The sequence below is a fragment of the Canis lupus genome, chromosome 1 (genome assembly GCF_011100685.1).
Source record: "Canis lupus familiaris isolate Mischka breed German Shepherd chromosome 1, alternate assembly UU_Cfam_GSD_1.0, whole genome shotgun sequence".
Lineage (NCBI taxonomy): Eukaryota > Metazoa > Chordata > Mammalia > Carnivora > Canidae > Canis > Canis lupus.
The window spans coordinates 31,004,529-31,029,980 of record NC_049222.1 but is presented as its reverse complement, the minus strand read 5'-3'; the positions used below and the strand labels follow the sequence as shown (position 1 = coordinate 31,029,980).

The 25,452-nt window shown below is 38.1% G+C and overlaps 2 protein-coding genes across 5 annotated transcripts in view; one reads left to right on the top strand and one right to left on the bottom strand.

Moving 5' to 3' along the window:
• Nucleotides 1-25,452, top strand: part of NHSL1 (NHS like 1) — a 134,317-nt gene that overhangs the window by 75,291 nt on the left and 33,574 nt on the right. For all 4 annotated transcript variants that reach the window (XM_038526146.1, XM_038526144.1, XM_038526145.1 and 1 more), the window contains one exon: nt 18,964-19,091. In XM_038526146.1, the coding sequence (XP_038382074.1) occupies nt 18,964-19,091 (128 nt within the window). The remainder of the gene's footprint in view (nt 1-18,963; nt 19,092-25,452) is intronic.
• On the bottom strand, nt 14,733-15,606 carry FAM133B (family with sequence similarity 133 member B). The gene has a single exon (XM_038526150.1). It carries the CDS (start codon nt 15,565-15,567, stop codon nt 14,833-14,835), a length of 735 nt encoding a protein of 244 aa, XP_038382078.1. The 5' UTR covers nt 15,568-15,606; the 3' UTR covers nt 14,733-14,832.

Here is a 25,452-nt window from a genome sequence, read left to right as displayed (position 1 = left end):
ACAGTCCTCCATTTAGTGTTGTGTTTACTCATTTATCTCCCTGCCCAACAGCAAGACCATTGGGAGCAGGGCCTCTTCTTGTCATTTGTGTGACCCCAGGACACACGGTCTGGTGTTTTACTTAATTAGGTTGACTTTTCAAAGACAAATGGTAATGTTATTAAAGACTTCTTTTTTCTGTTTTTATTATTTCATTGGATCATAAACAGTGTCGTGTCTGTGGAGGTCCTGGAAAGGTCACCTAGAGCTCAGGAGAGGTGAGAGCCAAAGCCACAGAACAAGGGGTGAAAATGCAGGGGTGAGGACATGAGGATGGGGAGTACGTAGGCTGGAAGCCTTCATTTTGGAGGCTGGGAAGGAAAAATTGGTAAACAAGTAGTTGGGGAAGAAAAAGTCAGGATGGGCACTCGTCATGAGGCTCCCAGATGGGTAGAAAGTCAGAAGAAAGAACACTAAACTGGACATTGGGCTGCTATTGGTGATCTTCAAAAGAGCAGTTTCAAGGAAGGCTTTGGATGTAAGAAGCCAGATTTCATGAGAGAAGAATTATTTTTATAACCAGAAAAATAACACAAGTGATTTTTTTTTTTTTTGAGAAACAGGGAAGTAAAGAATAAGAGAATAAATTGATGTCAGCAAAAGAAAGAGAAAAGGGACACTGTTTTGAGGTGGTGGCAAGATAGAGGTAATATTATTACTTGTTTTAAAAGCTAGAGCCAGGGGCATCTGGGTGGCTCAGTCGTTGAGAGTCTGCCATTGGCTCAGGGAGTGATCCCAGGGTCCTGGGATTGAATCCCACATCAGGCTCCCCGCAGGGAGCCTGCTTCTCCCTCTGCCTATGTCTCTGCTTCTCTCTGTGTGTCTCTCATGAATAAATAAATAAAATATTTTTAAAAATAAAAACAAAAACTAGAACCAATTAAAACATGGTTGTAGGCAAAAGGAGCCCAACAAGGAGGGGGAAAGATCACCGATACAAGAGAAAATGGGGAGGACGATGTTCCTCGAGGAGGCAGAAGGCAGGAGGCAGTAGGCAGTAGGCAGTGAACTCGGCGCAGGTGGACGTCAGGTTTACACCTTTATCTCCTAGACAGAGATTTGGGAAAAGTTTTGAGATGGAGCAAAAGAAATGGTGAAGTTGTTCATTAGGGTGGTATTGGAGGCCTGGTTGAAATGTGGCACCCACTCTATTGCTACTATATTGCTAGGGCTTTGGTGAGAAGGATGACTTAATTTGATGCTCTTTTTCAGTGCTTGTGAATTTAATTAGGTTGACTCTTCAAAGACAAATGTTAATGTTATATGTTATTAAAAGCTTTTTTTTTTTAATGTTCAGTATTTCGTTAATTTTCTTTTGTAATTTTTGTCCTTGGGAATAGTTGCCCAACCTGATGAAACAAAGGATTAAATTCTCAGTTGAGGAAAGAGAAAAGCAAAGACAAAAATAAGGAATTAACATAATGGGGATGATATACAAAAGAGGTTGTTTAACTTCCCTAGTTGGACTTGAGGGCTCAGGAAATTTTTTTATAATGCTAACTACTCTTGAGTGGGGAAACCCTGAAAGAGTAGTTAACCTGTGAGCTGGAGATCTGATGCAAGAGCAAGGGAAAATTAACAATCATTGCTCTTTCAGTAGATTAAGAGACATGTTGCTTCTTTCTAATGGTAAGCAATGCACAAAAGATAGAATAGCAAAGACAGTCATTTAAATGGTCCAGGTCTTAACAAAGCACTATGGATTGTTTAAACAAAAGGCTTTTGTTTTGTTTTTGTGTTCCTGGCTAGTCTGCTGTTTCAGCAATTCTGTTTTAATTCCCGATAAAGTGAGTAACTTGAGTGGCCTCTATATTTCACTCAGTGCAGCATAAAAATGCTACATTGAAGGTACTGTGGATAAGGTTTGTTATCACTCTTTATACAACTGGAGTCTCTGGTGTTGGTTTAGAATCTTTGCAGGTTATTTGATATCGAGTAACCTTGGTGATGCTCCACTACTGCCAGTGATAGAGCTTTCTCATTCTAAAGTGAAATGAGATCACCTCCAATTTGGCTGCGCTCTGGTGCCACTCAACCAGAACTGGCAAACTCTTTACACGCTCACATGAATCATGGGCACCACAAAGCGGTTCACCTTAATTTCAATCAGATTTAGTCCTTTGAGTCTCCTTGAATTCATCTGGGCATATGAAGAGAAGAAATGTTAAAAAGTAGTTTTCTACAATGGAAAATCACCTTTGAGTTTTGCAGTGAAAAATAAAGCTAAGAGTTTTATCCAGCTGCTTAAGTTTTAATATTTAATTCCTAATTTTTGAGAGGTTTTTATTCCACTTCAATAGAAATTAACCATAGAGGGAAGATATTAGTCAAAATGACCTTTTGAAAAACCTTTCCACATAAAGTGAAGTTGCCTATGATGTTTAATGTCAGTGAGGGAGGCGTTGGTCCTAGGATTGGGAGCAGGGTGTTTCTTTCCAATGCAGGTTTATACATTAGCCACAGACTCATTTCCTGTTGGACTTTTGAGCTGATGACACAGTTCATTGTGCATATTCTCTTTGTCATGCTCCACCTTCCCAATGCTGATCACTTTATTTCCCCAATCCCACTATGTAGATTAAAATGACAAGTCATTTGGAATTGTCTAAAATAATTTTTAAGCCTATGAATTTTACAATCTGCTTGTCATCCATTTTTCTCCCCTCTCTAGGCAAAAAGAAACCTATCCATTTCACAGGCATCCATTCCATCACCATCTCCTGTCTTCTTCCATACTCTCCTACCGAAAACTTCTGGGAGCTTTCTCTGGTTCTTATCTGACCAGAAATTTTTAGTGTGGTATTCATATACAGTTAAGGTTTTTTTTTTTTTCTTTTTAAATAGAAGATTTTATTTTTATTTATTCATGAAAGACACAGAGGCAGAGACATAGACAGAGGGAGAAGCAGGCTTCCTGCAGAGAGCCCAATGTAGGACTCTGTCCCAGGACCCCGGGATCATGACTTGAGTCAAAGGCAGCCGCTCAACTGCTGAGCCATCCAGGTGTCCCTACAGTTAGTTTTTAAATACTGGATTTGTTCAGTTTCCCTGAAATTCTACTGAGACTAAATTTCCTTGGACAGGTAACCCTGATTGAGTATTGGACATCACCTTCTCTATGCCATTCCCAATCCTATCAGCTTTTTCCTCATCTGCTTATTCCTGAACATGTGATTGGGGCCCCACCCCCATAAAATTCTGTATGGATGCTGGCCCCAGCCCACACTGGAAAGTGTGTTCAAGGATAAAGTACCCTTTCAAGTGCTGATTGTTCATTCACTTAGCTCCCTGAGCACCTGCTAGCCACTCAGAGTCAGATCATGAAGGGCTTAGAAACCATTAGGAGGACATTGGTTTTTCCTTTCACGGCCTGGGAAGCCATTGGAGAGGTTTGAATTTAGGAGTGACATAATCTGATTCATTGTTTTTAAGCAGCTCAGTCAGGTTCTCTGTTAAAAGTTCACCGCAAGGGGGCTGAGGTGGAAGCAGGAGACTGGGTGGAGATTACCACAGTAATCAGGTGGAGATATTGCTTTCAGAATTTAGGAAGGTTTGGATTTATATTAAAGCCATATATTTTCTCTTTATCTTTTTTATGTTTTTTGGATTATAAGTATCATTGAAGTAACTATTGGCGAAGAAGTGATCTTATGGACCCAACTATGCATTTGTTGGAAGATAAATTTGGCTTTACTACTTCATATACAAATAACATGCTTTTATGCCATTATAAATATTACTGTATAACTACGTAAAAACTTTTACTCTGAAGAGAGGAGGGGAGGAAAGAACTAATTGTTAGTCTAATATTAAACCAAACAGCATATTTATTTGAAATCTGTCACTTAAAATTGCTGTCAAATTTCTAGGAAAATATCCATATTGGTATCCAAGATCTATATTAAACTTATGACGTGTTTAAGATTTAACACAGCGTTTCAGCTCACTTGGTAGGCTACAAATAACCAAGGAACTTAAAACGTTTGAACATCTATAATCTCTCAATTATCCCAATTTTTTATTCTTAAAAACAATGCAAATAAATCAAAATTCAGCTGTTTTGAAGAATTTGTGGAAAATCCAAATGTATTTTGGGAACATCCAATATACCTAATTGGCAAGCCAGAATCCAAACCACAGTATGAGAATGATCTTTTTTTCCAGTGTTGCCAAACCCAATAAATTAATGAGCTAGAAGGTAAATTCCTCTGTTTTAAAATACATTTTGGTTTATATTATCTTAAAATAAATTCTCTAATGGTTACGGAGCATAATATTTGAGGGCAACAAATTTTTCCTATGTGCTTAATTTGAAAGCTCAAATTATTTGAAAGCTTTCTATATTGTACCTAATACAGCTGTTGGGACTGGAATTTATTTTCTTTTAAGCATACATGCTTGTAGTCTTGTGTCTCCACTCCTGGATAAAGATACATAATAGAATTGGCCTTTTACTCTGTTGTTGGTAATCTGATGGATAAATCTGAGAGATAGAAGTTTGGAAATCTGGATCTTTCAGAAACTTTAGACCTGGGTTTTGTAATCCGTAAGACACCTACAGGATCTCTTCTCCTTCAATTCCCCCAGAAATACTTCAAACACAAATCAAATAATGATGGCCAAGGGCTTTCAGGTTAGAAAATAATACATTTATTGAGTGTCAGAGGTAATGGCTTTAAAAATCAGTGATCTGAAAAAAGGACTTTTTTAGACTATGGTTCATCATAGGACATTCTCACTGAAGCAGCACCTCATGACCATTATTTTTATAATTAATTTTGAAAATGGAGTTCTCCTAGTTTCTATGACCTTGAATTACAGTAGGAGGGTTATGAAAGATTTGGTACTATTAAAAAGAAACCACATTCAGATTTAAAAATATGGCACATCTGGAACGCTCTGCTGTTGTGAAATGCCAGAATTGTGCTTTTGATTTGAATGTTTCAAAACTCTCCTAGCAATTCATACCTGCAAACATTAACACCACCCATAGGATCTGAGGAATGACAAAATTAAAATCAACTGTGGTGAATTATACCAGAGAGTGGTAAAAATGTCCATGTACTTTTTACTGGCATCACTGAACGATTAACTTTCTCCTCCTGTAGGTAACAATGAAACTCCTACTGAGGTTTATTTGGAATTTAAGTGTCTGAGTAGTTTTGAGTTGAGTCCTCACATCTTAGGGAAGTGGGTAGCAGGAAGAAGGGGATAAATGCAAGTGAGATTGTGTCACTTCTCTATTCCAAGTCCCCAGAGGTGAGTTCTCAGCTTCATGGTGAAAGCCAGAATCCTTACAACCCTCATTACCCTACATAGTCTGTCACTCCTTTACCTGTCTAACCACGTCTCCCACTGTTCTCACCCCAGACTTTCCTCTAGCTCTTTCTCAAGGTGATGGAACCTACTTTCTTTGCTCAGATAACACTACTCAGTGAGGCCTGCTCCAAATACCACTCTCTGTTCCTTTCTTTGCTCTGCTTTTCTCTTAGCACTTAGGACCTTCTAACAGAACATAAGCTCCACAAAGACAGGAATTTTTGTTCTGTTCACTGTAGAAGCCTCTGTGCCTATATACCTGGCAAGTAGTAGATGCTTCATAAATATTTGTGAATTAATGGAGAAATATGGGATGGGGAAGCTTTGCCTTGGGAGTCCTAATACATGACTTACCAAGGAGAAAGGCTTGTCTTAGGAACAAATGACTTTTTTGTAACTATGATTCTTTGGCAGTAGATGCTACTGTAGCTCATACTCCTTCTGTTTGCTCTTCTTTCATGAAACACATCAGACGCATCAATTGAACCTCTGTACTGTACAAGGCAGGAATGAGGTTCTGAGGATTATGCAATATAGCTTATAATATTGAAAAATTCAGGCTGGCGTGGAAGATTGGAGGAACTAAGGAAGACTTTGTAGAAGATAGGATTTGAGGAAAGCCTCAAAGGGGGTGGCATTTGGATTAAGCTGTCTTTTGAAGGAGCGCAATGAGGTGAGCTCCCCATAAGCATGACTACCAACACCGCAGGCCTGTAGGACCTGGACTGCTATTATCTGTGAGGACTTGGGAAGTGATGATGGTAATATACAGGCTGTGTTGATATGTATAACTAATATCATTTAAGAATTTATAAAATAACTTCCAAAGGGAATCAAAGGAATTCCATTTCCATCTTAAAATGCTGAGTCTGCTAATATTTTCATTACTTCAATAAGATACATAGTGTTTTCACTGCAGACTTGCTTTGCCCTTAAGGAAACAAATCTTTCCCTAATCTTAATTTCGGAAGATCTTAGATATCAAAATTCTTTAAGAATAAACATTTACTTACTTATTTCATTTCATACTCCTTTTTTTCTTATAAAAATGTAAATGTAGAGAAAAAAACTATAATATAGCTAGTTTAACATCTTTTCTTTCTAGGAAAGAGTTAGGGGCATTAGACTCCCAAACTGAAAGTATTGATTTCCTAGGTAATGGCTAGTGTTCTTTTATATGTTGAGTGTGGTCCCAAGAGGAGTGGAGGCGGGTAGTTTCTCATCACAGCATTGTGGTCTTCTGTGAGTTGTTAACCCCAGGAAAGACCACCAGTTCTGGGGCCAGAGCACCTAGATTCTAACGTTGGCTCTGTCACTTGGAGCAAGTTGCTTCTTATTTCTCAGAGTTTTTGTGTGTAACATGTGGATCAGCACAGTCCCCATCTCTTTGGGTTGTTGTGAAGAGTAAATGACTCACTGTGTGTGAAGCGCTAATTGGAACAGTAGTCTATTCGTATGGAGCCCTCATCACAGTTCTTATGAAACAGTGACTGCTCTGTCGGCTGAGAGCAGTTAGCACATCTTGCCTTTCCCACCACAGAGGTAACTTAGAGATAAGTCCCTGAAGTGCAGAGTCACACAGCGTTCCAGTAGCCAAATGAGCGTCTCCCTATGTCCAATTCCTGTCCTAGTTTCTTCCAGTGATGCTTTGACATTCTTGTCATTTCCTTGGTAAGTTTCTTCCCTATGTTAGCATCTCCTGGTTCCAGATTATGTAAATTTCCTAGGGCTTCCATGAAAAGAACCACAAACTGGGTAGCTTGGAAAACAACAGAAATTTATTGTTTATATAGTTCTGAAGGCCAGAAGTCCAAAATCAAAGTGTTAGCAGGGTCATGCTCCCTCCAACCTCTAGGGGGGAATCCCTCCTTGCCCTTGCAGCTTCTGGTGGCTCTGGGCATTCCTTGGCTTGTGGCTACATAACTTCTAATCTTTGCCTCTGTCTTCACAGTCTTCTTCCTTCCTTCTGTATATGTCCCTATGTTTTCACATGGTCCCATGGGCTCTCTTCTTATAAAGACATTAGTCATAATGGAGTAGGACCTACCCTAGTGCCCTCATTTTAATATGGTTATGTCTGGAAACGCCCTATTTCCAAATAAGGTCACATTCATAGGTACTAGGTGTTAGGACTTCAACACATCTTTTTCAGGGACACAGATCAACCCTTATTACAGATCAAAGGCCCTCAGTCCTTTTCCTCTCCTTCCTCGAAGAGTTACAATATATCAAATACATTTACCAAGTGCCTGGCTGATACTTGACCAGTGTAATGATACCCCTAAGTATGAGGCTTCATGTCATGTAAAACTGATTAGATAATAACTTTGAAAATTCTGCAGTTAGCTCAATTCAAATATTTTAGCTCTATTTTAGATTGAAAGTATTTAGAAATAAATGCTCAGGCAGTTGAAAGATAATCCAAGTATCAGTGCCGTACATATTTAGGAAAAGAAATACAGCCTCATGATGATTTGGTAAAGATGTAGCCAAAGGCTTGGTAAAAATAATGGAATCTTAAGGAGTTGTGCAGCCAAGCATATCTTGTTATGGGATTGCTCACTAGCTTTTAAAAGTGGAAGAGTTTGGGACGCCTGGGTGGCTCAGCAGTTGGGCACCTGCCTTCAGCTCAGGTTGTGATCCTGGGATCCAGGATCGAGTTCCATATCGGGCTCCCTGCAAGGAGCTTGCTTCTCCCTCTGCCTTGTGTCTCTGACTCTCTTTCTCTCAGTCTGTGTCTTTCATGAATAAATAAATAAATCTTTAAAAAAAAAAACGGAAGGTGGTCTAGTCTATGTAGTAAATCCTGGCAGCAGTGTCCATTCTCTGAGCACCCCGTGGAGGGTTCTGTGCAAAGCTCTGACATATCCTTACTTCGGCTTTCACATCAGAGAGCAGAGCACTCAGAAATATTTGTTAAAATATTTGTCCCATGACAGCTTCCCTGATGGAGTAATGTCCCAGCTTTTACAGAGGTGGAATCTGAATTTCCAGCAGGTTAAAATGTTGTCCCCTAGACCTCACGTGTGGAAAGTGGGGCCGATCTGTCTTGATTCAGGATACTCAATTGCTCTTCAATGAGGAGCCCATCCCAATGGTGAACTATCTGTTCCTAAAACACAGTAGCTTTTCATTGCTGTTGGAAATTCCACATCAAAAGCCTCTCAGCCTTATTCAAGAAAGATTGGGAGTAAACATTACATAAGTAACAAGGATCTGGAAAGTCTTTGATTCAGTATTCTCTCTCTCCATTTGGAAGAGTCATTGGAGCAGTTGAATATTCTCATTCTCCCCCTTGCTCATGAGGTAGGGTGGTCCTTTCTTGTCCTCTCTGAAGCTAGCAATGGTTAAATGTGGCTTGTTTTGTCCAAAGAAATAGGACCACAGTAACTCGAGGTTATTTCTGGTTAAAGTTTTAGGAGCCAGTGTAAGAGGCACCACATTCTTATTGTGCCGCCGTGTGATCACTTAGCACAGGTGCTTCCCTCTTTCTGGTCCCTGAGAGACTGGTGAGCAGATCCCCTGCTACTGCTGATTATACCAGGAGAATGTGAAGCAAAGATTCTTCTAGTTTCTTAAGTCACTGAGGTTTTGGAACTGTCTTTAACTGCTGCATATTCTAGCTCATTGTGACTGACTTAATAAATTTAAAACATGGAAAGTGGCAATTCATCAAGGATTTCCAGCAGAGAAAATTATTTTGAAAATAACTCTTTCAAGCATCTTGGAGTAGACTCTTTTAACATGTCTAAAATGTTAACAGGAAAAGTATAACTAATAACATGAAAGTTTGGAGGCCAAGGCAGGTTCAAATTCAGAAGATGGTTAGATCACCATCCAGTGGTATGATGTTGGGTTTTTTCTTCTATATTTAAAACTTTGGTCTACCAAGGAATGTTTGCTCACTGTTCTTGTGCTAAAGAAAATAGTTTGACATGAAAGGAAAGAGGAGGAAATTTGTGATTAGGAAACCAGAGGACACAACAAACAAGTGATACCTTTATTCAAGCAGAACTATGAGAACAATAACTCAGTTTTACTCCAGATTTCTGTTGCAAGAGGAGTATGTGTTGAAGATAGATCCTCTATTACATTTAGTATCTCATTTCTAGCCTATAGCTGCCAGCATAACTGGCTTTAAATCATACTTTGCCTTGCAGTTACTCTTGGTTTGGTGTCGGAAAAGTTTTTGTTTATTCATAATGGCTTGCACTCACTTCTATCTCACCCTCCAGACAATAAACTCCATTTAATGAACAAAGCCATGGCTTTAGAGACTGAGAGCTGTTGCAACTTGACAAGAGGAGATTTTTCTAGATTTTCCCTAGAGTTGGAATAAGATAAGAGACCATGGAATTTGATGACTTTACTAGATTTCAGAAATTTGAGAAGAGTGAAAAAAATTGGTCATCTGCCACACATGTATGCTGCCTAGTTTCACCTAAGACCTAGCATCTTATTTCATGGAAATACTACTATTTAAACACTCCTATGATCAAGCTTCATTGTGGAAAAAAAAAGGCATTGTCTTTTAAACTAGGTTCACAAGGTAATGGTAGAAGTACTAATAAATGCCAGATTTTCATAGTTTTAGGGATAATAATTTTGCAAAATTTTGGCCTTTTAAGATTTAACATGTATCAAGTCATTTTAGCTATCTTAATAAAAAATAGCTATTTTGATTAAAAGTCATTTTAATATTGCCAAAAGCATCAGAACTAGTATCACCTTTAAAGATGATCCAGCCCAGTAGCCCCTCCTTATTTTCTAGCAAGGAATCTTTTCAAAACACAACCTCACACGGGACCCAATACGTAAAAAGATTTTCAGTGTTATCAAATATTGTAATTTTAGGGGATCGCTGGGTGGCGCAGCGGTTTGGCGCCTGCCTTCGACCCAGGGCGCGATCCTGGAGACCCGGGATCGAATCCTACGTCGGGCTCCCGGTGCATGGAGCTTGCTTCTCCCTCTGCCTAGGTCTCTGCCTCTCTCTCTCTCTCTCTCTCTCTCTGTGTGACTATCATAAATAAATAAAAATTAAAAAAAATATTGTAATTTTAAAATTGCACTTCTTATAGAGTCAGTTAATGAGGGCTAAAAATTAATTTGAACAACAGAAGGACTTAGTTTAAAATGGTCTTGGGACACCGGGGTGACTCAGCCCTTGAGCTTCTGCCTTTAGGCTTGGGCTCCCCTCAGGGAGCCTGCTTCTCCCTCTGCCTGTGTCTCTGCCTCTCTCTCTGTGTCTCTCATGAATAAATAAATAAAAATCTCAAAAAAAAAAAAGTGGGAGTCTTGACTTGAGTGGCCTGGCTGACTCAGGTCAGAGAGTAACTCTTGATCTGGCGGTGGTAAGTTTGATCTCCACATTAGGTGTAGAGATTACTTAAAAATAAAATATTTGAAAAAAAAATAAAAGGGCTTCACTTTGTATTTTGTTTGTCAAGTATTTGAAAACAATGAATTAGGGCAGCCCAGGTGGCTCAGCGGTTTAGCGCAGCCTTCAGTCCAGAGCAGCCTTCAGTCCAGAGCGTGATCCTGGAGACCCAGGATCGAGTCCCATGTCGGGCTCCCTGCATGGAGCCTGCTTCTCCCTCTGCCCTCTCTCTGTCTCTTTCTCTCTCTCTCTCTCTCTCTGTGTCTCTCATGAATAAAACAAAAAAAAACAAAACAATGAATTATAAGAAGCTACAAGTGGTAACAGTTTTTTGTTTTTGTTTTTGTGTGTATGTGTGGCTGACTGCGTTTCATTTATTTTAAATAAAATTAACATACAGTGTGATATTAGCTTTAAGTGTACAATATAATAATTTAGCAAGTCTATGTATGACTTTAGTACTCATCACTGTAAGTATACTCTTAATTCATTCATCTGTTTTACCCATCCGAACCCACTTCCCCTCTGGCAACTTACCAGTTTGTTCTTTGTATTTAGGTCTGCTTTTTTGTTTGTCTCTTTGTTTTTTGTTCATTTGTTTTCTTAAGTTCTACATATAAGTGAAATCACATCGTATTTGTCTTTCTCTGACTGACTTATTTCACCTAACATTATACTCTCTAGATCCCTCCATGTTGTTGCAAATGACAAGATTTCTTTTATAATGGCTGAGTAACATTCCATTTTATATATATATTTACACACATATGCACATACCACTTCTTTATCCATTCATTGATTGATGGACACTTGGGTTGCTTCCATAATTTGTCCATTGTAAATAAAACTGCAATAAACGTAGAGGTGCATTTATCTTTTCAAATTAGTATTTTTATTTTCTTTAAGTAAATATTCAGTAGTAGAATTACTGGACCATATGGTAATTCTATTTTTAGTTTTTTGAGGAACCTCCATGCTGTTTTCCACAGTGACTGTACCAATTTACGTTCCCACCAACAGTGCATGCAGGTTTGTTTTTCTCCACATCCTCACCAACATTCATTGTTTCTTGAGTTTTGATTTTAGCCGTTCTGGAAGATGTGAAGTATTATCTCATTGTAGTTTTGATTTGCATTTCCTTGATGGTGAGTAATGTTGAGCATCTTGCCATGTGTTGGTTGGCCATCTATATATCTTCTTTGGAAAAATAACTCTTTGTGTCCTCTGCCCATTTTTAATTGTATTATTTGGGGTTTTTTTTTGTTGAATTGTATATGTTCTTTATATATTTTGGATATTAACCACTTACCAGTTATATCATTTACATTTTCTCCCATTCAGTAGGTTGCCTTTTTGTTTTGTTGATGGTTTCCTTCACTGTGCAAAAGCTTTTTATTTTGTTGTACTCCCAACAATTTAATTTTGTGTTTTTTTTCTTGCCGCAGGAGACATATCTAGAAAAACCTTTTTTTGGCAATGTCAAAGAAATTGCTGCCTAAGTTTTCATCAAGGAATTTTATGATTTTAGGTCTCACATTTAGATCTTTAATCCATTTTGAGTGTATTTTTGTGTATGATGTGAGGAAATGATCCAGTTTCATTCTTTTGCATGTAGCTGTCGCATTTTCCCAACACCATTTGTTAAAGAGACTATCTTTTTCCCATTGTATATTCTTGCCTCCTTTGTCAAAGATTAATTGACAATAGAAGTATGGGTTTATTTCTGGACTATCATGTCCCATTGACCTATAGGTCTACTTTTGTGCCAGTACCATACTGTTTTGATTACTGTAGCTTTGTAGTATATCTTTAAATCTGGGATTATGATACTTCTGATTTTGTTCTTCTTTTTTAGGATTACTTTGGCTCTTCGAGATCTCTTGTGGTTCCACGCAAATTTTAGGATTATTTGTTCTATGAAAAATGCTACTGGTATTTTGAAAGGGAATGAATTAAATTTGTAGATTGCTTTGGGCAGTATGGACTTTTTAACAATATTGGTTCTCCCAATTCATGAACATGGAATATCTTTCCATTTGTGTCATCTTCAGTCTCTTTATCAGTATTTGTTTTCTGAGTACAGATCTTTTATGAACTTGATTAAATTTATTCTTAGGGTTTTTTTTTTTTTTTGGTGTGATTGTAAATGGGATTGTTTTCCTAATTTCTCTTTCTGCTACTTCATCATTAGTGTATAGAAATGCAACAGGTTTCTCTATATCAATTTTGTGTCCTGTGACTTTACTTAATTCATTTATCAGTTTTTTAAAAAAATATTTTATTTAAATTCAATTTGCCGGGATGCCTGGGTAGCTCAGCAGTGGAATGTCCGCATTTGGCTCAGAGCGTGATCCCAGGATCCAGGGTCCAGTCCCACATCGGGCTCCCTGCAGGGATCCTGCATCTATGTCCCTCTGCCTGTGTCTCTGCCTCTTTCTTACTCTCATGAATAAATAAAGAAATTAAATAAAGAAAGAAATAAATCCAATTTGTCAGCATATAGTATAACACCCAGTGCTCATCTCATCATGTGCCCTCCTTAGTGCCCTTCACCCAGTTACCCCATTCTCCTCACCCACTTCCGCTTCTGCAATCCGTTGTTTGTTTCCCAGAATTAGGAGTTTCTCATGGTTTGTCTTCCTCTCTAATTTTTCCCACTCAGTTTCCCTCCTTTCCCATATAATCCCTTTCACTATTTCTTATATTCCACATATGAGTGAAACCATATGATGATTGTCTTTCTCTGATTGACTTATTTCACTCAGTATAATACCCTGCAGATCCATTAACATCAAAGTAAATGGTAGGGATTCATCCTTTCTGGTGGCTGAGTAGTATTCCAGTGTATATATATGTCACATTTTCTTCATCCATTCATCTGTTGAAGGACATCGGGGCTCCTCCACAGTTTGGCTATTGTGGACATTGCTACTATGAACATGGGGTGCAACTGGCCCCCCAGTTTCACTACATATCTATCTTTGGAGTAAATACCCAGTAGTGCAATCACTCAGTCATAGGGTACCTCTATTTTTTTTTTTTTTTTTTTTTTTGTTTACATGCTAAGTATCTTGGCAAGTATGCCATTAAACACAGTAAGGAATTTAAGATAGCAAGAATAAAGAATTAATAAAAGCTAAACATTGCAGCCTAAACAAAATTCTTACAAAAATAAAATAACTATCACTGGTTACATAAAATTTTCCTGACTGGTTAAAACTTAACAGTATAAAACATGCATTTTAAATCTTTAGCTATCAAGTTCAAAAAGTACCAGTGTCTATTTTAAATGATTCTTCTCCAAAGCCAAAGTTGTAGTCAAAATTAATTCAAATGTTATAACACATTCTAATGCTAAAAAACATTCAGTATTATTGAAGTGGAGGTAAATCCCAGAGCTTCTGGAGCTCTGTCATGCTGCAAAGGGCTGTTTCTCTGGTTCACTCAAAGCAGCAAACGACAAAGTCCAAAGATGTCTAGGGGCAAGATGGCTATACCCAGCTCTGACCTCCCCATGAAGCATGGCTACTATGTCCACAAAAATAGGATGTGTGAGGATAAAAGGCACACTATTCTGCTAGCTAAAGAGATAGCAAACCACCCCCCAACCCTAAAAGCTCCTTCCCCAGGTAAATAAAAGTATATAAGGGGAAAAAATTAAAATACATTTATCTACAGAATAAGGATTTTGAAGTATCAATGTGATCCCTATTTCAAAAATGTTAACTAGAATTATCTGGTCATTGCTAATTACATCTTAGTGATGTATCCAGATTCGATTTCTGTTGATTTATCAATAGATACTTCTAGTCAAAAATATTAACTTTATCCCCAAATATCTTAACCACTAGCACAACTGCAATGTATTATCTCCCCGAGTTGTTAAGCACTGGAAGAGAAAAAAATAGATGTTCAAGCAGCAGGCAACAATTATGGCCCTTTCACACAGCGGCACCCGAGTGGCTACTGAATAGTCCAGGAATAATTCTAAAAACAAGAAAATTCATGCATTTTAGTAATTATGTCATAATTTTCACAGTTGAAATTTCCTTAGACATTGCACTTTCTTTATAAGGGAATCCTGATTTTTCTTAATGTTACGGTGAGTCAGGACTTGAACTAGCAGCCTTCTTTTTCTTCTTCTTACTGTGTTTCTTATGCTTCTTTTTCTTTTTTGTTTTTTCTTTTTCTCGTTCTTCACTGCTTTTCTTCTTTTTTGCTCGTACCTCCTCAATATAATCTGATTCTGATAAGGACTCAGATGATAATGGTTTATCTTCAGGATACATCTTTCTTTTTTTGCTGAGTCCTTTAATGTCCTTTTCTTTCTCATTTGCATCCTTTGACTTCTTTTTCTTTTTTAAACTATCCTTACTGTCCGATTCAGTTTCTGACATGGAGCTTTCAGAAGACTTATGTGAACGGTTCTTCTTTTTCTTTTTCCTTTTCCCTTGTTTTTTATCCTCATCGTCAGAATCCGAAGAACTGCTGGAAGAATCAGAGCTTGATGAAGAAGATGAATACCTACCAGATTTCTTCTTTTCTTTTTTCTTTCTCTGTCTTTTTTTGGATGAGCTCTCACTTCCACTTAATAATTTCTCCCTGTGTTTTTCTAGTTCTTTCTTCCAGTTCTCATTCATTTTTTCTTCAAATTCAGCCAATGCCTTGGAGCCTTTCTTCTTCTTTTCTAGTTGTTCTTTCACTTCTTCCCAGGTAGGCCTTGGTCGGTTTAGATAATCTTGGATCGTTGGCCCTGAAGACTGGATTGGACCCCTTGATCTGGCCATTGCTATTGGGTTTATATAGGCCACCCGATTGTCCCGCTTCCCCATGGTGCAGGGCCGACCGCGCAGCCGGACGCCGACGGAGAGCAGGCCCAGTACCTCTATTTTTTAACTTCTTGAGGAACCTCCACACTATTTTCCAGAGCAGCTGTACCAACTTGCATTCCCCTAACAGTGCAAGAAGGTTTCCCTTTCTCCACATCTTCACCAACATTTGTTGTTTTCTGTCTTGTTAATTTTAGCCATTTTCACTGGTATAAAGTGGTATCTGTTTGTGGTTTTGATTTGTATTTCCCTGATGGCAAGTCATATGGAGCATTTTTTCATGTGCTTATTAGCCATATCTATGACTTCTTTGGAGAAATGTCTGTTCATTTATTCTGCCCATTGCTTGACTGGATTGTTTGTTTCTTGAGTGTTAAGTTTGATAAGTTCTTTATAGATCTTGGATACTAGCTCTTTATCTGATATGTCATTTGCAAATATCTTCTCCCATTATGTAGGTTGTCTTTTAGTTTTGTTGACTGTTTCTTTTGCTATGCAGAAGCTTTTTATCTTGATGAAATCCCAATGGTTCATTTTTGCTTTTGTTTCTCTTGCCTTCATAGATGTGTCTTGTAAGAAGTTGCTGTGGCCAAGTTCAAAAAGGTTGTTGCCTGTGTCTCCTAAGAATGTGGATTCTTATCTCACATTTAGATCTTTCAACCATTTTTAATTTATCTTTGTGTATGGTGTAAGAGAATGGTCCAGTTTCATTCTTCTGCACATGGCTGTCCAATTTTCCCAACACCTTTTTTGAAGAGACTATCTTTTTTCCAGTGGCATTTATCAGTTCTAATAGTTTTTTGTTTTAGTATTTGGGCTTTCTATATACAATACCATGTCATCTGCAAACAGGGAAAGTTTTACTTCTTCCTTACCACTTTGGATGCTTTTTAAATTTCTTTTTCTTGTCTGATTGCTGTGGCAAAGACTTCCAGTATTATGTTGAATAAAAGTGGACATTCTTGTTACTGGTCTTAGAGGAAAAGCTCTCAGTTTTTTGCCATTGAGTATGATGTTAGCTGTGGGTTTTTAATATATGGCCTAGATTATGTTAAGGTATGTTCCTTTTAAAGTAGTAACAGTTTTTGTTGGTTTGTTATACAGGGTTCACCTTGAATCCCTAGGAGTCTACAGTTTATAAGACCACAAAAAAGTTAATTTGCAGCACAAGTTAATGAAATGTAAAACTAATGAGTATTTTTTTATCCTAACTTTAAGGTAATTAAAGAAAATCAAATCAAATACTTAGAGAATCCCGAAACTTTTCAGAGGACAGTGAAAACTACTAATCATGCTTTATGTAGTATTCTCTCTGCATAAGGCAAATAAAATTTTGATGTTTTATTTAAATTTTTAGAGAAATTATTAATATTGGAGAAATGGGGAAATATTTCTCACTGGAAAGTGTTAGATTAATATGAGTAAATCCTTGGGATGCCTGGGTGGCTCAGCAGTTAAACGTCTGCCTTTGTCTCAGCGCATGATCCTGGAGTCCCGGGATCGAGTCCCACATTGGGCATGGAGCCTGCTTCTCCCTCTGCCTATGTCTCTGCCTCTGTGTGTGTGTGTGTGTGTGTGTGTGTGTGTGTGTCTCATGAATAAATAAAATCTTTTTTAAAAATATGAGTAAATCCTCATTAAAAAATAAGCCGTGTTCTGGAAGTTTCAGAATTAAAAAAAAAAAAAAAACCTTCCATATTATTCAATATTAAGAATGGTTGCCAGACAAGCCCACAAATTAGCCCCTAAGTAACTGAAGTAGTAGTATTTAGCTATCTTGTGATTACATGATATACTTTTACTAATTTATTTATTTAAAGATTTTATTTATTTATTCATTAGAGACACACACAAGAGAGAGAGACAGAGACACAGGCAGAGGGAATAATAGGCTTCCCACAGGGAGCCTGATGGGGACTCAATCCCAGGACCCTGAGATCACTACCTGCGCCAAAGGCAGATGGTCGACCACTGAACCACCCAGGTGCCCCTCCATGATGCACTTTTGAAGTTAGTTTGGCATTCTGAAAGGTTCTCGTGACTATTTCCTGTGGTTTTTAAAATTCTGATTTGCACTTCTGGATAGAAACTCTCTATTCATTCCCACTGTGAGGTAGCAAAGGAGAGTAAGGATTTTTTTCCCCTGGTTTGAGAATTTTTATCCTTTCTCTAAGGCCACTGTTCATCCCCTCTCTGAGGGAGAATCATAGATCCTAGTGTTACAAAGGAACTCTGAAGATGCCCTACTTTAGTTCTGTGCCATTAGGTGCGTGGCTTTGTCAAGCTGTGTAAAGAGGAATCTCTTCCAAAACCAAACACATTTCATATTTCTTTAGCAAGCTGGATATTTAAAGATACCCTGTGGTGAGTGAATCCTTTTGCAAGGCAAATGCTCCTCTAAGATGTTGTCTGGATAATAGGAAGATCTCCTGGGGCTTTAAAAAGCCATTAATACTTTTCTTGCTGTACTTACCCCTATTGATCTGAGTAATTAGCATGATGGTTCCTCCTTGAAGAGAATCTCTAGTCTAGGCAGCCAGTGGCCCCAGCCCTGCTGCAAAGCAGAATACCATGCTCCCAGTTACCTTCCACCTGCTGGTGCCAGGCATTTCTCTGTAGACTGGGAAACATCTCAGACTGCCACCTGGTTTCATATTAAATTCCACTCAATGATTATAGCCTATTTGATACCAAAGCTAAGCTGAGAACTAAAAATAAAATGAGGGCATTGTTATCCAGGACTTCTTATGTCATTACTAACAGATAAGTCTAGGAAAGAGGCATAGCATGAGAATTGCTTGTATTTTTTGATGAGGAGTTACATAATCAATTACTGTGTATCAGAAATTATAATAATTAAGACCCTGGGTTTAAATCCTGAGTCCATTGCTTATCTGCATAACATTAGTGAACAAATCATTTAATTATCTTAAACCTGACTGAGAGTGTTATTGTGAAGTCTAAACGAAATCCCATTAAAACATATGAACAGGGTATATATAATGTATAATCAGTGCTTTACTAATTCTTAGTTGTTTTTTTCTTTTTTAAGATTTTGTTTATTTATGTTAGAGAGCTCACACACATAAAGAAGGTGAGGAGCTGAGGAAGAGGAAGAGAGAATCTCAAGCAGACCTTGTGCTGAGTGTGAAGCCCAATGTGGGGCTTGATTTCACAACCCTGAGATTATACCTGAACCAAAATCAGGAGTTGGACGCCTAAATGACTGAGCCACATAGGCACCCCTCGTAGTTGCTTTTATCATCATTTTCATTATTAATAGCATTGTTATTTTGAAATCTTATGCCTAGGAAAATATTACTAGAAAAGGAAAATAAATAGTAAAAAAATTCTGAGTTTTAATGTCCTTTCTCCCTCCCTGGCCTGTACCTTCTATAGAATGCGATAAACTAAGACGAGATGGCTACCGAAGTTCTCAGTACTACTCCCAGGGGCCCACCTTTGCAGCCAATGCCAGCCCACTCTGTGATGATTATCAAGATGAGGATGAAGAAACAGATCAAAAGGTAAACCTTCCTGATTCAACATGGGATCCTGGATTGGGTCCCAGAACAGAAAATGGACATAAGTTGAAGAACTGGTGAAATCACAATAAAATCTGGTTTCAGTTAATAATGTTATCTCAAATTAATTTCTCAATCTTGACAAAGGTACCATGATTATGTAGCATGTCAATGTTACTTTACTGGGTAAAGGGTTCACAAGGAATTCTCAGTGCTATTATTGCAACTTTTCTGCAAGTCAAAAATTTCTTTAAAAAGGTAAATGTTGGGGCAGCCCAGATGGCTCAGAGGTTTAGTGCTGCCTCTGGCTCGGGGTGTGATCCTGGAGACCAGGGATCGAGTCCCACGTCAGGCTCCCTGCATGGAGCCTGCTTCTCCCTCTGCCAGTGTCTCTGACTCTCTCTCTCTCTGTCTTTCATGAATAAATAAATAAAATCTTTAAAATAAAAAAAAAAAATAAAAAGGTAAGGTCAGGATTCAACGAATTCATTAAAGGGTCACAATCAGGTTATTTGTGCATTTTGAATATTCTCTTTTGGAGAGGAAAAATAAAAGTCTTTGTTTTGTTTTGTTTTGTTTTTTTCATCTGATCAAGAACCCAGTCAAATTCCAAAGAGGAGCTCTAAGTGTTACAAGCCAATGCCACTGTTTCACAAGTGGTCAGTGTTTTTCATAAAGATTGAACAGAGGCAGCACTTCAATATATTATAGTGCTGGTCAATTCACTATAGAGATGTGATTTCCTATGCGTGGTACTTTCTAGTGCCATCTCTTGTTTTGTTTTGTTTTGTTTTTAAAGATTTTATTTATTTATTCATGAGAGACACAGAGAGAGAGAGAAAGAGAGAGAGAGAGAGGCAGAGACACAGGCAGAGGGAGAAGCAGGCTCCATGCAGGGAGCCTGATGTGGGACTCGATCCTGGGTTTCCTGGATCAGGCCCTGGGCTGAAGGCGGCGCTAAACTGCTGAGCCACCCGGTCTGCCTGTGCCATCTCTTGTGATATGTACAAACATAACTTTCTCAGTAATAGATGCCCATGAAAGACTAAAAATGTAGGAAGATTTTGACTTAAATTTTTTTTTCATTTTATTTTGTACTGTGGACTTAAAATTTGATGGGCATGTTTTGGTTTAGAAACCATTTTTAATTAATCTAAGAAATTTCATTGGAATTAGGTCAATACATAAATGTGTTATTGTTTAGGGAACATTATTCAAAATTTATTGTCCTTCCTCAAATAAGTAACATCAGAAAAAAAGGGTAGATAGTTGATCAAAAACAGAAAATTGTTACCATAATATTTTAGTCTTCTGATGAAGATGGGGTGCTCGGTTTTGTTTTTGTTTTTGTTTTGAGAATTTTTTTTCCTATTTCTTTAAAAATATCTTCACGTATTAGCTTAATTCTTTGAAACTCAAAATGCACAAAAAGTTTTCCGTTACTGTAATGGGAAAAATAGCTACTTCCAAATTGATCTGGTTTTTAATTTTATTTTTCTCTCATTGACAGAAGCAAAAAAAAGAGAAATTTGAAGATGAATTATATAGTGAGGATTTTGTTCTGTTCTTATTTTTAAAAGTTTTTCATACCAAAAAAAAAAGTTTTTCAGCGTTATTGAAATTATAATTGACAAATAAAATTGTATATATTTAAAGTGTGATGATATGACACACATATAGGATTAATACCTCATATAGTTACCTTTCTTTTGCATGTGGTGAAAATGCTTAAATTTTACTCTCTTGGCAGATTTTAAGTAGTCACCATGGTGTGCATTAACTTCTCAGAGCTTATTCATCTTATAACTAAAGGCTTGTACCCTTTTTAATGAGCATCTCCCCAAACTCCCGACCCATGTGATTTGTCTTTTTTAATCCAAATACACTTCAACCTTTTACTAATGCTGAGAGGAAGAAAATTGAGTCTCTAATGGGACTCAGTGAGACAGAGGTGGTTTGGGTGCAGCGTGATTGTGTAAGTTGTGGGTATCCAGGAACATAGAATCCCCTGGTGGCAAATTGACATTACCAAGACAACATCCAAAGTGTTCACTCTGGAAAGTGAAATTGTAGTTTCTAAATTGTCACATAGCTGTTTATTTACCATGATGCTTTAAAAAGGTAAATGGGCTAGTTGTACTATAAATCTGAGAGAAGTTTTGTCTCAGTGGACTAGTTTCTATTCCTATGTGCATTGCAATGGATCCCTCTAAGCAGCCCTTTCCCAAATGTGTGGCAAAAGTAAAAAATCATTATCCCTAAGACAAGGCTTCTGTCATGCTGAAAATGAGTCAGGAGATAATGATAATATGGAAAAGAATATATACCTAAATGTCCTCCTTTATATGATAGGACATGACATATGACATATCCTATGAAACCTAAGAAATACCATAGTATGACTTGGTACCACCTGGATCCACTAGAGCAGAAACCAGAGAAATCTCCTCTTGGGGCCAAATGCTTTTGTAAAATGGAGACATAAGAGCAGTAGGGGAGGAGCCTTCCCTGGAGTGTGTGTTCAGAGGCTGTACTGTTTCCTGGGCTCCCTGAAAACACCCTCTAGGTTACAGGCTCAATCACAGTATCTGGATTCATGGCCTGCCTATATTTGGACCCTCATAAAAGCACATAGTTGCTTTCAAATTTTACCTTCCTTTACTACTGTATATCCTTGGTTAAAAGTATTTTCGAAATCCTTAGAATATACTGTTAGTGATTTTTTTTTTTTTAAGATTTTATTTATTTATTCATGAGACACACAGAGAGAGAAAGAGAGGCAGAGACACAGAGGAGAAGCAGGCTCCATGCAGGGAGCTTGATGTGGGACTTGATCCCATGACTCCAGGATCATGCCCTAAGCCAAAGGCAGGTGCCAAACCACCAAGCCACCCGGGGATCCCCTGTGTTAGTGATATTTAAGGAAACTTTCCTTAAATATATAGAACCAAGGTTTTTTCAGAATAAATACCAAATTATATAATGTATTAATTATGAATGCTTATTAATTAAACATCAACTAACAAATTATTCTGTCATATTAACAACAAACTTTCTTCCTTTCCTCCTGACCTCCCATCTTTTTCTCAGGCAACATCATTCAGTGTTGCATTAACTTCTGCAATTTCTTGGTTCCGTGGAGCATCAGAAAAACCCACTTGCCATCTTACTGTTCCACATGCAATTTGATGGTCTTGGAGTACATTCTTCATCTTTTTGTTTACTCATAGCTATTGGATTAATTACAGTGTTCCCTACCAGATCATATGCTTTTGTTTGTTTTTTAATTAACTCTGTATAAGTCAGTAAGACCTAGTACTGCTTTCAGTGACAAAAGTCCTGAAATTGGTGTGGAAATTAACCATTGTCGGTTGTTGTGCTTTTTCTACCACTTCCTATGGGTCCTTCACCCTAACTAGTGCTAAAGTATCTTCCAGTCAAGGAGAAGGTTTCATACGTGTGTGCCCCACACAGCGCTTAGTGCATGATGGGCTACTCAGCTGGCTCATTCATTCCATAATTATTTCCAGAACAATGATTAATAAGTAAATACCCTGAATCAGGAGTCTTTATTAAAAATCTTTGGGATGCCTGGGTGACGCAGTGGTTGAGCATCCGACTTTGGTTCAGGGCATGATCCTGGGGTTCTGGGATCAAGTCCTGCATCAGGGAGCCTGCTTTTCCCTCTGCCTGTGTCTCTGCCTCTCTCTCTCTGTCTATCATAAATAAATACATAAAATATTGAAAAAAAATCTTTGTGACCCTCCCCTCATTGCCCACTGTATCATGATGATGCACTTGATGTTTCTCCATGCTGTGTGGCTGTCATTGGTAGTCATATGGATGTATTCCTTTATCCTTCCTCCATGTGTTCCTAAAGCACAGAATTAATAATTCATTTTCAAGTTAAGTATTTACTACTAAGGATGTCCTATGTGCCAGGGACTATTTTAGGTTCTAGAGATGTAACAATAAAGCAAACAGAAGAAATCCTTGCCCTTGATAGCAGTTGATTTGGTAGTGAGACACCAAGAGTAAATAAGCATTAATACTGTATTAGAAAGTGATATATACTCTGGAGTAAAATAAAGCAAAATAAGACAGAGGGGAGGTTGCCATTTTAAATTAAAAGGGCAAGCGTTCCTGAGCAAAGAGGTGATTGGTATTTTTTTTTTTTTTTTCTTTTTAGGTGATTGGTATTAAAAGAATGAGCCAGGCAGAAATCTTGGAGAACATTGCATTAAATAGTGCAACAAATGTTTCTTAAGAATATATACTAGATATTGCAAAATGCAACGGTTAACAAGGAACCTGTTCTTGCCTCAAGGAAGTTACAGCTGTCTGGTAGGGAGAACTAACCAGAATAAAAAAATGTTTTTACCAAGGACCTAGATCAAAAGAATGGCTGTTTCAGTGGTGAAAAAAGGAGAACTTAAGACAAGAAATTAAGAGAGGGTGGCATTCATTAAGAGAGGGAGTTAGAAGACAAATTTCAGGTCTTAGCTCTGCCACTTGTAGGGTTTCTTTGGCTATATCACTTGAGCCTTCCAGGCATTAATTTCCCTATCTAGAAAGTGGGGAGTGGAATAAGATTACTTTCTGAGATCTTTTTGAATCGGTTGCTCATTCATTCATTGACTCAGTGAATATTTATGCTGCATCTCCAACAGACTAGGCATCATTGTAGGTTCTGCAGACCCATCAAGTTAAAAAGACAAAGTCCCTGTCATTAGAGGAAACACAACTGTTTTTTTTTTTTTTTTAAACATTTTTTTTTATTTATTTATGATAGGCACACAGTGAGAGAGAGAGAGGCAGAGACACAGGCAGAGGGAGAAGCAGGCTCCATGCACCGGGAGCCCGATGTGGGATTCGATCCCGGGTCTCCAGGATCGCGCCCTGGGCCAAAGGCAGGCGCCAAACCGCTGCGCCACCCAGGGATCCCCACAACTGTTTTTATGTATACATAAATATAACACAAGGTGATGATACATGTTATGAAGAAAAATAAAATAGTGGTAAGGAGAATCTTTGACAGGGCTGCTATATTTAGATTGACTATTCAAGAAGGGATCTCTTGAGGGTGTCATTAGAGCAGACCTCAGAATGAAGTGTAGGAACACCACATGTGACTGTCTTTGGGAAGAAGAGATAGTAAGTGTCAAGGCTGGGAGACAGTAATATGACTGTCCTGTGGATGGGGGGAAGCCAGACACCCTCAGAGCAGCTGGATCAGGCATGGTAAGGACTTTGGATTTGTTGTTTCTGGGTGAGATGTGGAAGTCCTGGAGGAATTGAGGTAGAAAGTAGCATGATGTTGTTTCCTATTTAATGCAACACGGGTACTATATGGAGACAAGACCATGGAGAGCTGAAGATGGAGTAGAGTGACAAGTCAGTAGGCCATTGCAGTAATCCTGGCAAAGATATAGATGATGCAGGCTGGGACCAGGTTGACAGTGGTAGAGATTCTAGGTTTATTTTAAAAGTGTATCCTACAGAATTTACTGAAGCTATAAGAAAAAGAATAGTCAGGGATAATTTCATTTGCTGTCTTTCCAGCTTGATCCTTCTAGAATCCCCTCCTCCCTCCTTTCTTCCCTCCCTCCTTCCCTTTCTTTTTAGAATCCCATTTCAAAAATTATTTGACCCTGATGAGAAATTCTCTTCCACTGACCCTACCTTCTTCATGTCATCAGTCATCCTTCCCCAGCTTAGATTACATGACTCACAGTTATATTCACTTCTTTACAAACTCTTTCAACTCTACTGGTCCCTCTCTTTCTGCCAGTTTCCTAAAGAAATCACACCCATAGTTTAATGCAACTCTACCCCTGCTTTGCACTAAAGCCTGGCTAGTTAAACAAGGCTAGGGAAAAAAAACAGGTTATATTAGCTAGTTGTACTATAAATGCTTGATCTCAAACCTAAAGTGCCAGCAATCCTACTATATTAGCTCATCGATTCACTCTTCCACTCTACCAAATTATATTTCACGCCTTCTTCTCAAATCTCCAAACACCATGTTTTCTGCTTTACTTTTGGATACTGTCTTTGATATATACTGCACTGTGAAGTTGGGAGTGGAGGGAGCAATCCAAAGGTATATCCTTTTACAACCAAACCTGTTGAACTGCTTGCATCTGTTTCTCCACCTACTCACCCTTCCCTGCCATTGCAATGGGTGAGTAGTCCTTGCTTCTTTTCTGCCCTATTGTATCCCAAGTGCCTAGATTTGAGCTTGACATGTAGTGAGGACTCAGTATTTTTTCAATGGAATAATTAAGGCCAACTTCTCAAGGACACCTGCAATTTATCCCTCCCCTCTTTTGCCTAATCAATTTTCTCTCCTTACTGCATCATA

Excerpts from the sequence above, each read along its gene's own strand:
- FAM133B (XM_038526150.1), bottom strand. The coding sequence starts at position 15,567 with ATGGGGAAGCGGGACAATCGGGTGGCCTATATAAACCCAATAGCAATG.